General features: G+C 38.2%; 2 protein-coding genes across 3 annotated transcripts; one reads left to right on the top strand and one right to left on the bottom strand.

Annotated features, from left to right (window-relative positions):
- Positions 1-356: 356 nt before the first annotated feature.
- Positions 357-5,131, top strand: LOC135843010 (uncharacterized). 2 transcript variants are annotated; one of them, XM_065360730.1, is made up of 2 exons: positions 357-579; positions 4,334-5,131. In XM_065360730.1, exons 1-2 carry the CDS (start codon positions 562-564, stop codon positions 4,994-4,996), a joined length of 681 nt encoding a protein of 226 aa, XP_065216802.1. In that variant the 5' UTR covers positions 357-561; the 3' UTR covers positions 4,997-5,131. The 2 variants fall into 2 exon arrangements, with proteins under 2 accessions (XP_065216802.1, XP_065216803.1); XM_065360731.1 differs by lacking the exon at positions 357-579 and adding an exon at positions 4,033-4,165.
- Positions 5,132-5,202: 71 nt separating this feature from the next.
- On the bottom strand, positions 5,203-13,496 carry LOC135843001 (transcription elongation regulator 1). The gene is made up of 17 exons (XM_065360718.1): positions 13,159-13,496; positions 12,770-13,025; positions 12,477-12,551; positions 11,989-12,396; positions 11,476-11,910; positions 11,239-11,371; positions 10,813-11,149; positions 10,485-10,708; positions 10,206-10,402; positions 9,915-10,123; positions 9,685-9,835; positions 6,986-7,225; positions 6,704-6,898; positions 6,474-6,628; positions 6,283-6,391; positions 6,123-6,200; positions 5,203-6,019 (listed from the first exon to the last, which is right to left on the bottom strand). Exons 1-17 carry the CDS (start codon positions 13,353-13,355, stop codon positions 5,795-5,797), a joined length of 3,624 nt encoding a protein of 1,207 aa, XP_065216790.1. The 5' UTR covers positions 13,356-13,496; the 3' UTR covers positions 5,203-5,794.
- Positions 13,497-13,630: the final 134 nt, after the last annotated feature.

Below are 13,630 nucleotides of genomic sequence, written 5' to 3'. Positions count from 1 at the left end.
AAGGCGAGCGCAGCTGCTGCATAGATACCCACCTACCTACCTACTCGTATAGCTGACACAACGAAAAATACGCGTGCATTTTAATCCAGCGATCGTGACGGTAGCGAGTATCTACAGCGATTGCGATTACGAAAATGCACCGTTTCAGGGGAATAGCTGATAGCTCTTTTTCGCCATTTTGCCGCCGCCGCGCCGTTGAAGACGAACAAATCGCGCCGCGTATCAATGACAAGCACGTGCACAATGGACTTGGACTGGGGCTGGGCACCACCATCGCCATCGCCATCACCATTGACATCCGCCAACCGCCACTCCACTGCCAATACATAGGCAATATGCATAGCGTTCGAGAAAGAGAAAGGTGTTGCCGTGTGGTGCGGGTGTACGCGACTAGCTAACCTACCCCCTCGCCAAATCACTATAAAATATCGCGGAAATTCTATCATCCCGTCAGTGCCCTTTTTTCCTCCATTTAAAAAATATGAAGTGAAGACTGATTAGTTTTACAGCGTCGTATTTTGCCTACGTTCGATTCCAGTTTGAATTCTTCTGCATAACGAGATGGAATTGTACAAACAGGTTGGTGCCGTTTTTCTTACTTCTAGCGCTTTTCTTTTCAGCTTTTTTTTTTTTTTAATTCGAACGCGATGCAATAGTTATTTGAGCACCTGAAATTATCACAGAATTAAAATTACATACGTACTCGGATTTTACGTTAGAATGATTCAACAAATTTACTTTCTCAATACCTATACTTACTTGAACTTGGGGAAAAAATTCAAGTTTTGCATTCAACTGCCTTACCAGAGAAATTCAAAAGTTGGAAATAAACCAGAAATATGTACATAGGTAGGTACACCATAAAATCGTTTTTTTAATGCGTTAAAACGTAAAAAAATTTTAAAAATTCAAAAATTTGATACCTATCTAACGACAAGGAATACTAAATATTAAAATTCACTAAATTGAAACAAAAATCACATAATTGAAAAAAAACAACAAAAAAAGCACAAGTTTTCTTCGGATATCTTATTACCAACATCCATAATTTTTAAATCAATTTTCCACATTGGATGATGGTAATTATAAAATTTATCTCGATATTTTTGAAAACTAGGTAAGTATATAGTATCTATGTACCTACTTACGTGGCTTACTTTAGTAAATACTTAGATCAGTTTTAAGCACATAAATCCACTACCGAACAACCAATATGAAAAGAACATGATTAAATTTTCAGCACTATACTTAATTAGAAACGAAATCATGAAAATCAGACTTCAATTGTGTAATTTATAAAAATGATACTCCTCTTTTCAAAAAAAATTAATAAATAAGGGCGGGTAAATGAGTAAAATATAATAAAAATGACTAAATTAGAAAACAACAAAACAAGAAGAATAAATCCTGATTTGGGCAAAAAAATTTTAACGGGTTGATCGAATTAGATTCAATCAAAACTTTTAAAATTTAAAATTGAAAAAGTTCTGAATCACTTCGATATAGGCTTCCGATTGTAGATTTGATTCAATGACACCCTGTCAAAGTTAGGTTGGTGACGTGAGATAAAATCACAATATTCTTATCTACGTCTACCTATACCAATTTACTTCAAAGAAATTGTATGTTGGGTTATTAAAGATTCATTTCCAGTTTATGCGTGGACTAAAATAAAAAAATATTATCTCATCGATAATATTGAAACCACACATGTATCGAAAACAATAACTAGTGCGTTTGATTATCTCCAACCATACTAAATTGCAAAACAGTGTCGTATCATTCATTACTAGACCATCGTAGGTATTCATTCATGAAATCCAACACACATATCTATCTACACAGAAACGATAGGTTAGTAAGTAATGTATAGGCTACGCAATATGTACGTTTAAATTATATGCATACTCGAGTGCATAATTCACGATAGTATCGATATCGAGGGATGAATGCATCCTGCAGTTCTTTGTGGTTATAAAATCATTTCTCAACGACTAATATCGCTCGTTCCATCACCAAACCCCATTCACTTACCGTTAGCTCTGAAACAAACAAGCAAAAAACATACGAATTAGCACCAAACAATGATAATATGTTCTAGTAGGTCTAGGTACCTTGAGATCAATCGAGAAAATAATAAAACCGCAGCAAATGCTCTAAATAATGTACACATAAGTTTGCAACAGATGAATTACATAATACCCACACGAGTACCTCTACCTACCTATAATAAATTCTCATCTGTTAATATTAAAAATTCTTACACATTTCGTTGACTTTTCACGGTACATTTGATGTGCACCGTGCAGTGTGTCAATCGTTGTGCTATTTGAACGCAATAATTAAAAGATATTTTTCGCTCGATCGCGATCGATACCCACGCAATTAGCAAGATGCACTAATTAACATCACTTGTGCGAAAAAAATCCAAATTTGAGAATTTTCTTTATTCCAAATTCACCCCTAGGTACTAAGTACCTACTCTCGATGAACGATGAACGTCGGTAGCGAATAGCGATTTTACAGATGAAAAATTTGTGAATGCGAAACCGCAAAGTTATCCATCGCTGCATTAGCATACATTTTCGTAGGTACATAGCTAGGTAGAGGTACCTTAACACCCCACGCAAAATTCTGTTGCGGTTTTCCATAGTGCGTTTTACGGATGACAGAATATAGGTTGATAAAGCCACCGAACTCTTCTTGGTGACCAGCAATTCAATGTGAACAATGTACCGACTCGATACCGAGTAGATATAAGTGTAAATGTTATATGGTAGAATGCAATAAGTAAGGTAAAGGTATACCAGACGATATCGCAATAGTATCTAATAGCGGCCTCGTGAACTCTGTCAAAATTTGTTATTATAAATAGTATACAGCCCAGGTAGCAGGTACAATACGAGCACGTTGTCTAACATTGTCGTACTAACTATATCAACTCGCTATCATCAGCACCAATTTGCCGTTTATTATAAAGTATGACGAAAAAATATAATATCAAATAAACAGCTATATGGTCGTTTCAAATATAGATAGCTACTTTACCTACATATATAGCACGTCAATGTGACAACGTAATGCCGAATTATTTCTTATGAAGTAATCAAATGACGCCTGCTACGTGTTGGTCATTTTTCTCGCTAGGTACGAGCTATACCATACTTACTCGTAGGTACATACACATAGTACATAAATAGTTTTTGCGGCTTTTATGTAAATTGTAGGTACAAATATTGATAAGGTCATTAATCGGTACGGTATCCGAGATCTATACATTGTTCCATTGAATTTGCTTTCCATTATTCATTTTACCAAGTCGACGCTTCGGTTGCCGGATGACGGATGTGGAAATACTTACGTCTTCTACGATACGGTGTCGGCTGTTGAGTCGCACGTAACGTTACCATCGATGCTTCTTCAATCAATCTTCAATAAATTTGTCCAAATGTCGACTTACTGGCTCCATTTTCATTTCATCGTCGAAAAGCAAACCATTTCAAACGTTGAATTAGTAACGCAATCGAAACAAACGCGATTTTGGCAACGAAATTCTGAAACGGTAAAATTATTTCAAAAACAAATTGTCCTTGATTTTACAACTATGAACTACGCGACATTCAAGTTCAATGATTATCTAACGGCAAATTCGAACAATGAAGAATAAATGAACCGAATTTAACTAGCTTCATACATACCACGCCGAATACTGATGAGTCACTTTGGTAAGCCAAACCTGAACCGAACGACATCAGATGAGTCAGTGCTGCATTGAATCTGCACCCCCTATACCCTTACACCCTTACCGGCTTGTCTGTCAGGGTCAATGAGTCATTGCATTCGGTTGCATTCATTGACCCGAGAACCTGCCCTTGAACCTTCTAAACTTGAGCTCAATCAATGAATAAAATTCAATTTTTGATTTTCATTTTTTTTCATGATTAGAGATGACAATGCATTTACCATAAGAAACGATTTCTCGTTCAAGTTGGAATCGTCGAGCAATAATATTTTTACATCAAATAATTTTGCCACGGAACTACTTATTTCCTTTCCCCATTGCAAGATCATTTCAGTATTCCACTGCATGAAATCACTGGGGAAGAGGCGAATGAATTAACGAAGGTCTCTCCGTAAAAGACTGCTTAGGTATCAAAAATCGAAGGTAGACTTCACTACTTTTACACTTCAGTCTCATTTACCTAAATCCTAACTGGAAACACCCCATCTATTCAGCATACTCGTATTATTATTATATACTAACGTAGTATATCATTCTCGTTCACTAAATAAGTTACGCATTTACCTACTTATATTTTATCCATATTTACAGATTTTCTTAACCTTCGGTACTGTAGCTGCATTCTACAGCGTAGCCGACGCCAAATACTCGGAACAATCTCGATATTCGGATGGATACCAAGCCAAACAAAAATTACCTGTAATCTTGATGCATAAACAAGCTTTATCCGAAGACGGAGGATTCAATTTCGCCTTCGCCGGTGATAACGGCATCAAACAGGGTGAAACCATAAGCCCGGATGGTACTCGAACCGGAGCTTACTCTTACGTAGATCCGAATGGTGAAACGATCTCAGTAAAGTATAGCGCAGGCAAAGACGGATTTAAAATCTTACAAGGAGATCATATTCCTCGAGCTCCTGTAGTGCCAGCAGCTAGTCAACAACAAGCCGTACCTTATACAGGCGGTCCGCAAAGCCGATACTCGGGTCCGTTGTTCAATTACAATGCTCCGGCTGCAGCTTCCGACGAAACGGAAGATTTCGACTTTGGTCCCACTGGTAGCTATTCTCAATACAGAGGAAAAATAAACCCAAATTTCAAAAGCGTATACAGGGTACACGAAGACAGCAGCGCTGAAATTTACCCTCAATCTGCTCCAATTTCGAGAGTACATTACGAACCTGAAGAAGAAAACAAGGGACCGCATAGTTTCGGCAGTGGATATTCTTTCGAATTTGGCCAAGGTAGTTAATACCGGTATTAACGTCTCCGTCAGTATTATTAAGAGTTCCTGTGTAATTAGCTTCCATGTTTCTCTATCGAGTATAAATTGTATTTGTTTTCTACCATTCGTAATTTCTAAGCGAATAAATTATTTGTTTTTGTACATTTTTTTTTCTCATCAACTTATTTCCATCGTGAAAATTAGTTTGAAAAATAATTGACATCAAATCGGAAGAGTTTTCAATTCTATATTTTAAATGCGTACAAATTACCTACATGTTTCAAAATGACAATACGTTGAAAAATGAATACCAAATCATGTAAAACTAGTAAACTTGACCAATTCAAATATACGATACGTATTAATTATGTATTACAAATAACGATGCAATCTCAGTTTACGGTACAAATATGAAGAAATATAAGACGTAAATATTGAAAATGTATTAAAACTATCATTATTCTAACCAGGACCGTCAAAACGAAAAACCTCATCCACAATCTTGTGTACTCGTAATTGCTCGAAAAAACCGTCCATTTTCAACCGATCAAAATATTTATCGATTTTGGGAATAAAATAAAAACAAAACAAAATAGGGAAGAGAAATTCGTAAAAATACTCCAACTCTAACAATTCGGATAAGACTAGGGGGAAAAGAAAGAAGAGGGCAAAATAATCAAGGTCAAATTCCATAAAACATACTCAACATTTTGAATAAGAAAAAAAAGACTCGTCGAGTCGACAATTTCAACATGAAATAAATACTTAATTACGTATGACATACAAATGGACTTTTATTGCGGAATTATTCTTTTGAAAAACTTATCATTTGATAATCCTCCTCGAAGGTTCTGATGCTGTCGGAGGTGGCGGTGGACCTCGTTTTTCTAAATCTTCTAGATACGCTATTAATAAATCTTTTCGCTCTTCCGGTATATGATCCAACATTAAATAACGTTTATCGTTCTTTAAAATATCTTCGATTTCCTTTAAATGGTTTTCGTTTTCTTTAACTACGCTATAAGTTTTATGCGTTATTAGTTTCGTTTCCTGAAAGAAAATTATACTTCAGTACCCAACATATTCTTTGAAAATAGACATTTTACAAACGAAGTAAATACGAGTAATATTTGGTACAATTCTGCGATCTTACCTGCAATAGTTCTCTGAAATCAGACTTGATAGTTACTAGTTTATCTTTTATGTACTCTTTGAATTCTTTTTCACATTTCTGAAAAAAAGACACATCAGTTGAAAATGATTCGAACAAAGAAACTTACTCCAATTTTAGAATCGACTGTCTCGAGACTTACTCTTTCGCTGGACGAAAACTTGGAATATCTGGGATCATCTCTTATCAGTCTACGAACCTCCTTCCACGACGAGTTCAAATTTATTTCCGTAGTTTCATCTAATAACTCCCTGTTCAAACATAAAATCATCATTATCGACGTTTTCGAATCGAATTCGTATCTTCTATGTAACGTAACGAGCGTTAAAATACCTGAACTTTTCTCTTTTCTTTTTGGTCAATTGTTCTATATGTTCGTTGAATAATTTTTCTTTTTCGTCTCTATCTAAAAGCTCGGCTGCATCCCATCTGTGGTCCTTTCTAAGCTGTCTTTTAGCTTCCCTCCAACTCAACTCGGAATTACGAACCTACAACAGAATCCCTCCACAAAGTTATTCACCGAACGTTATTAAGCCGGTGTTTTTGTTTCTCGAAAAACTTACCAAATCGGCTAACAAGGCGTTGAAATGAAGGACTGCTTCATCGTGTTTATGTTGTTCGCGTTCGTTATCTCTATCTCTTAAATGAACCGCTAACGTTCTTTGGACTTCTTTTTCACGTTCTCTGATACTAGCTTCGACTCTGGCCGCTTTTTCGGCTTCGCGATCTTTTTCCACATCCGAAGCGTGCGCTAATTCCTGAAAAATATTTGTCCGAGTAATAGGCTATAATTAAACGCATCAACAGCTATAACGATATCTACTTGAATTAAGACTACTCCTTACCGGATCACTTTCTTGGTCGCGATCTCTGTCGCGTTCTCTGCGCTCTTTCTCTCGTTCACGATGACGTCTCTCATCTTTCAATATTCTAATATAATCTCGGAAATAATCTTCACGTAGGGTACTCGAATCAACCATTTTGTAACGCGAATCGTGGTCCAATTTCTTTTTTACGTCGCTCCATCGAGAATGGCGGTCGATTTCTGAATGTTCGCGAAGTAAATCTAAAAATTCTCTCCGAATCTATAAATAATAAGAAAAAAGAATGCGTCAAATTAGTTACATTTGGATATTGTAAATACTATAACTACGTAACCATAATGCGAATGAATAATCAATAAAGGACCTCAATCAGATAGAAGTAAATGATCAATGCACATCCAAGTATAACCTTACAACTAGTAACGAATCACCAATAAATATTAATAAATTTCACACAATCGGAAAGTCGTCAAAACGAAATCAGTAATCACTTTTTGAAAAGTAAAAAAAAAAAAAAAAGGAAAACAGTGGCAATAGAATTTTGATATAATATTTAACATTCACTTTATAAAGCAGATTTTGTAGCTCGCTGTTAACAGCGACGAAAACAGATAGTTTCAATCGTACACGGAATCAGCTTTCCTGAGATTCGTTACATGGTTAAGAAATTTCAAATAAGGTGCCATTTTATGGCCAAATCAAATGAAACCAGCGTGACATAACCTGAAAAAACAAACAGGGAAAAATACCGCGGCTTAACAGATATGTAAGTACAATTAAATATACATTTACAATCAAACGCACGAACGTAAAAGAATTAAATACATTATAACAATTGTACGAGTAGAACGAATACGATTACAACAAACAGCCTCAATGTTAGATGAGAAACCAACAATAAGCGGGCAGGTGCAGAAACATCTTACATCTTCTCGACCACAAAATTTGCTTGATAAAGTGAATTTATCGAAGACCGTTTCAGTTGGAAAGAGCCGGATTGAAATATCGGTCAACTCGCGACGATCAGCGACCTTGCGTACCCTCTCGATGGGAACCAAAGAGGTAACGGTTCGATTTAACAACTAATCTTACTGTGTTTTTTTTTCATTTTTTATTCACCTTTGTAAGATCAATTCCAGGGTTAGGATAAATGGGAGTCACATAGGTGCGTAAATTCCATTCGAATGTGAGCAAGATGTGTACTGTGTACGAGTGAACAAGTAGCCAAATACACGTAAAACTACGTACGCTCAATTGCTCAGTTCAGCTTTCGAATAAATATCGCCATCACTCTCTGATAATGGTTATACTAGAACGATACCAGCAGTTTGTTTTATTGATAGATTAGAATTATTTTTCGTTGCCGTTTCTATTTATATACATAATCAATCCATACCGATCGAACAACGATGATACGTATCTAATACTTGGAAGACTGAGTATACGAACATATGTATTATATACCTTCAACTTACCACGCGAATTTTTTTTTGTCATTTTTCAAAAAGGGAAAAAACAGAAACTAGCCGGACTATGTTACTTCGGTCAGAGACGACGTGTTAACACGAGCAGTTCACGACGCCGCTCACGCTCAACTTTATCCAACGGCTTACTAATGAGTCGGCGCTGGACGCGGCGCAGCATGCAGCGTGCAGCTAATTTCATAAAATTTCTACGCCATTCGACCGTCTCGTGTCGTTGATTTTGGTTTTTCTGTCATAAATACGCAAATATACACATAGGTACGAATTCGGCTCGATTTAAATACGTGGTTGAATATAATACAACGCTGTTGTATGACCTCGGTGTCGACCGAACTCGTAATTATAAAAGCTGAAAATATTATATCATTCACAAAATACAAACAAATACAACATATTGACAACCAAATTAGTACTGTTTGAGAAGAAAAAAAAACCTGATCGATTCACTCGCATGCAAGAAGTTTACCAGGAGGCTGCGCACTCAAACGACACATCCGTTTCTCCCACAGGGCTCTTTTGAAGCTGTATAATCTCTTTTTAAGAAACACGACAATGTTACACAACAACATGCGTCATCATATTAAAAAATACGCGTTTTTTCAGTTAAAAATAAAAAACAAAAAAAAAACGTACTTTCGATACAAGATACCTTCGAATAAGACCACAATTAAAACGATCCTTTAAAAATGATCAAGCAACAACACTCATAAAGAAAAGGTAATTAGTACATAAATAAAGATCATAAGTCAGTCTCCCACTGCGTAAATACGAACGAACATATTAATTATATACGCTTAATAAATACTGAAAAATGATCAAGCAGATCGTTTCAGCTCAGATGTACGAATGACGAATTAGCTAGATGGATTAATCAATTATAGTAATTACCTAAATAACAGCTATTCGCTAATTATTAGAAAAGGGTGAACAATTTAAAATTCGAGAATCGCGAATACGCCAAATAAATTCCCTAGAACAAGACTGCTCTTACAGGAATGTCGCTTTTCGCGCAAATACACGTTTAGCAACGATTCGAACATCATCCCAACGGCTGCGGGAGGAATGAAATTGCTTCGCGTAATTCTCAAATTTTAAAAAGAGATCCGCTAGCGCATCATTTACACGAGTTACTACTAGATTGGTTTCAATTTTCATCGTTTCAATCGACTCGCTAGCGAATAACTTGGACACCACTTTTTTCCATACACTGTCAAGATCAACGGCTACTTCATGTACCTGTTCCTTTTTGTGATTTTTCTCTTCTTTTTCACGCTTTCGGACGTCCAAGATGAATTCATTGAATAAGCTTTCGCGTTCGCGCATTTTTTCGATATTCCTAAACCTTTCATCTTTGCCATATTTGGACGAGAAGTCGCTAAATGATGATCTACAGGGACACACGAGGAAAAAAAGATAGAGCCAGTTCGAAATGAAAACTAAAGACGAGTAGTCGAATGAAAACTTACTTTCCGTGCAAATTAGCTTCTTCCATTAATTTCTTGTAGTCTTCTTTACGTTGTTTCATTCGATTACGTTTTTCTTGTCGTTCTTCTTCGGCGCGTTCTTTGACATATTTTTCAAACACTTGCTTACGTTCTTTAGAAGTCAATAATAAATACCTCGGATCGAAGACTATCTTGTGCAACTCTTTTTCCCACGTACTAAAAGCGGATACCTGTAGCGGGAAAAAAATACATATTACGCTTTTGCACGATCATCGATGGGAATTAAATGAACAAATTTGATAGTTTACAAACCTCTTTCTCGACTAACATTTCCCTGAACGAATTAATCCGAGTTTCTAACGGAACAACGGCACGTTCGCGAGCTGCTCGAACTTCGGCCTCCATAGCTGCTTCTTTACCAACGTTAATCTGCTGTTTATCGGTACTCAGCGACGGTCCTTGGGTAACTTTAGGCTCTTCTCTGGTATCGTTTGAGGTACTGTTCCGTTCTATCATACAGAAAATAAAATGTTGAATCGAGTTTCATCACTCTTCATCAACGGAGAAATATAACATTTGTCGAATATTTACCCGCTTCATGAGATCCTGTATCGCTTCGCGTTTTGTTGGAAGCGCTTCCATCTTCGGAGTTTTCCTGGTTTTCTTTCTTCAAAGCTAAAACGACAGGAGGTGGATTTGAGACCATTTTGGTAACATCAGATCTTCCGACTAAGTCTTCTGGTCTTTCCCATACAGATGCACGAGCAGAGGGATTATAAAAAAATACACGTCCATCACCCGTCCATACGACGCACCTGTACAAAATCGCGATTGAAAAATATGTAAACACGGACAATTTGGAAAATACTCGGATAAGCCCGGGCTATTGGTATTCGTATTGAAATAAAAACGCGCGTACCAAGGAGTTCCTGGAACAGGAGTACTGGATACCGGTTTCGATTTATCTTGTACTTTTTGAACTACTTTGTCGTCATCTTTTTTCTTATCTGTATCATTGACTGAAGAATCCTTGTGAGCGTTCTCTTTACGTTTTTTGCCTCCTTTGTCGTCATCGCTGCTGTTATCGTCTCGTTTATCGTCTTCAGATTCGGAATCGTCGCGTCGTTTACGATCGAAGCGCTTAGAGTCCATTGGGTTGGCAGCTGCGGCTGCTGCTGCGGCGGCGGCATTCATAGCGGCTTCCATCTGTTGTTTTTCTAGTACGGAATTGGCATGCATGATGGCCATTTTGGCGGCTACGAAGAATAACATTGAACACGTTAAAACAAGTGCTCGAGTAAAAAGTACATATAGTTTGCATAAAGTAAGGAAATTATCGTTTCACCTTCGAAGTCTTTGAGAGCTTGCGGTTTTTCCCAAACTGATTCCCCGCCTTTAGCATTGTAAAAGTAAGGTCTGCCATCCGGAGCACGATGTTCGGTCCATTCCGAGGCTCTGGCTAAGATTTCAGGATCAATCTGCCAAACACGAAAATATAGCGAGATACATATATAAGACATCCGAGATTCAAAATACACATTTTTACAAATGATATCGAATTAACCGAGCGTTATTCATTTACCTGCTGCAGAGCTTTATCCTCCATTTCATTTGAAGGCATCATGCTGATCGGCATACCGGGCATTCCGGGCATTTGCTGTTGAGGGGTCATCATATTAGGAGGCATCATGGGCGACTGCATAGGCATACCTTGAGGGAATCCCCACGGACCGGGCGGTTGGAATCCACCGGGGAAAGCGGTTGGTGGAAAGCCAGGAGGAGGCATACCAAATGGTGGCGGTCCGCCGAACGGCGGTGCTCCGAATGGAGGCATCATACCTGGAGGAGGCTGCATCGTATTCGGCGGAGGCATCTGACCGCCAGGTTGCATCATGTGAGGCATCATCGATTGTTGCATCGCTGCCACAGCGGCCGGATCCTGACCCTGAGCTTCTTCCGCGCCATCTACTTTCATCTGGTGTGCAGCGACTCCGGATGCAGCTGCCATGGCTTCGATCTAGAAAAAATATAGATTCGTTCGATAAAAAAACAACTTCAATAGAGAAGTGTCGAAAAACTCACACGCGATATTTACCTGTTCTTGCAATATAACTTTGATATTATCGCCTTCCGGCTTGGTCCAAGTGGTATCTCTAGTTTTGGCATTATAGTAATACGACTTGCCTTCCGCGGTTTTAGTCTCAACCCATATTTCTGCGTTGGCGTCGTCAAGATTTACCGATTCAGACTCGGGTTTCGGTTGAGCTGCGACAGCCATCGGACTGGTCCCGGTTCCTGGTGCCATCACAGCAAAACGTTGGCCATTATTAGTACTAACATCGTTACCGTTTTGTGTAGGTGTAGTGCCAGGAATGATTGAAGGATTATCCGAGGGAGGTTGCCCGATGGTGTGCTGGAATCCGGTCGGAGGTATTACCGCGTTCGGAGGCGACGTGTGAGCTTCGGTAGGATCGTTTTCAGGTATCACATTAACCGCAGGCTGCTACAAACCAAACACGAGATGAGTTATCGAATTAAATACACGACGAGTTCGGTACTGATTAACGCTATGATTAAAAATACCTGCGACATAGAACCACTTAATGGATGACCGCCTTGATAGCCATCATTCATCATCATATGTGGCGGCACCGAAGCCTACAAAACAGAAATGTGTCCACAAATCGTTACAACACTGTTTAAGGGCTTTCCAGCGCACTCGTGCAAGCCCTTATCCACAATGCGATTGAATGTAACGATGATCCGTGGGACAGGTAGGCGGCAACTTTTGGGCAACCCAAACCCCCGGCTTTTTTTACACATTTTAAATTCGTACAACTATCTTAAATCTAAAACACATCGAAATCGATACATACCCCCGGTATTTGACTCATCAACGGAGGAATCGCACTTCTGGTCAACTCGTCAAAATTCTGTTGCTCGTTGTCCCAGTGACCAGCGTTGTGGAATCGCGATCCAGTCCGAGTAGCACCGCCGAACTGCCCCGAATCGTTAGGAGATGTTGCGTTGAAAGTACCGGGTCCATTCGTGCCGTGGGCAAATCCATGACCATGAAATCTCGATCCGGAATCTCGAGGTCCATTGCGTGCACCGGTACCCGCTCCTTTGTCCCTGTAACGTCGATACAATATAGTAAGCAATAAGCATAAAACAGATAGCAACGGATAAGCTTTGTTTGGGCGAAACGGTTTTCTGTGTATCAACATATCAACGGTAATCTAGAAATCAAAAAAGTACTGCTTACCTGAAATCACCTCTACCACGTTTAGTGGCTGGCTGATAGTTTTCGTCACCTTCTTCGCCTGTTTCCTCATAAACTTCGCAATTATTACTTTCGTTGAACGGTTCGCCGCTGTATTCTTCGCCCATACCGAAATTTGCATTATTATAGTTGCTTTCTTCTTCTACATTCTCGAAGTCGCCACCGCCGCTCTGGGCCATAATTCGAAATATTTATAAATATAAAGATACAATATTACAAAATATCACAAAATAGTTTCGACTATTATTGTACAACAGTTTTTTAGTAAGACAACTAAATAAACAAGAACGTGTAAGAAAACGATTCCAAATTTTACCTAAATGGATCCCCCATGTTAAAGTTCAATGCGGTGTTGTCATAATTGTTAATTTCAAATTTCTACGGTAGATGATAGTTTATCAAACGACAATGGGTCGTAATTTTGGAAGTGGTTTTTGTTTTTATTATTTTATTT

This window comes from Planococcus citri, chromosome 4 (assembly GCF_950023065.1).
Source record: "Planococcus citri chromosome 4, ihPlaCitr1.1, whole genome shotgun sequence".
Classification (NCBI taxonomy): Eukaryota; Metazoa; Arthropoda; class Insecta; order Hemiptera; family Pseudococcidae; genus Planococcus; species Planococcus citri.
Note: the sequence above shows the minus strand (reverse complement) of the source record. Positions and strands in the feature narration are given on the sequence as shown.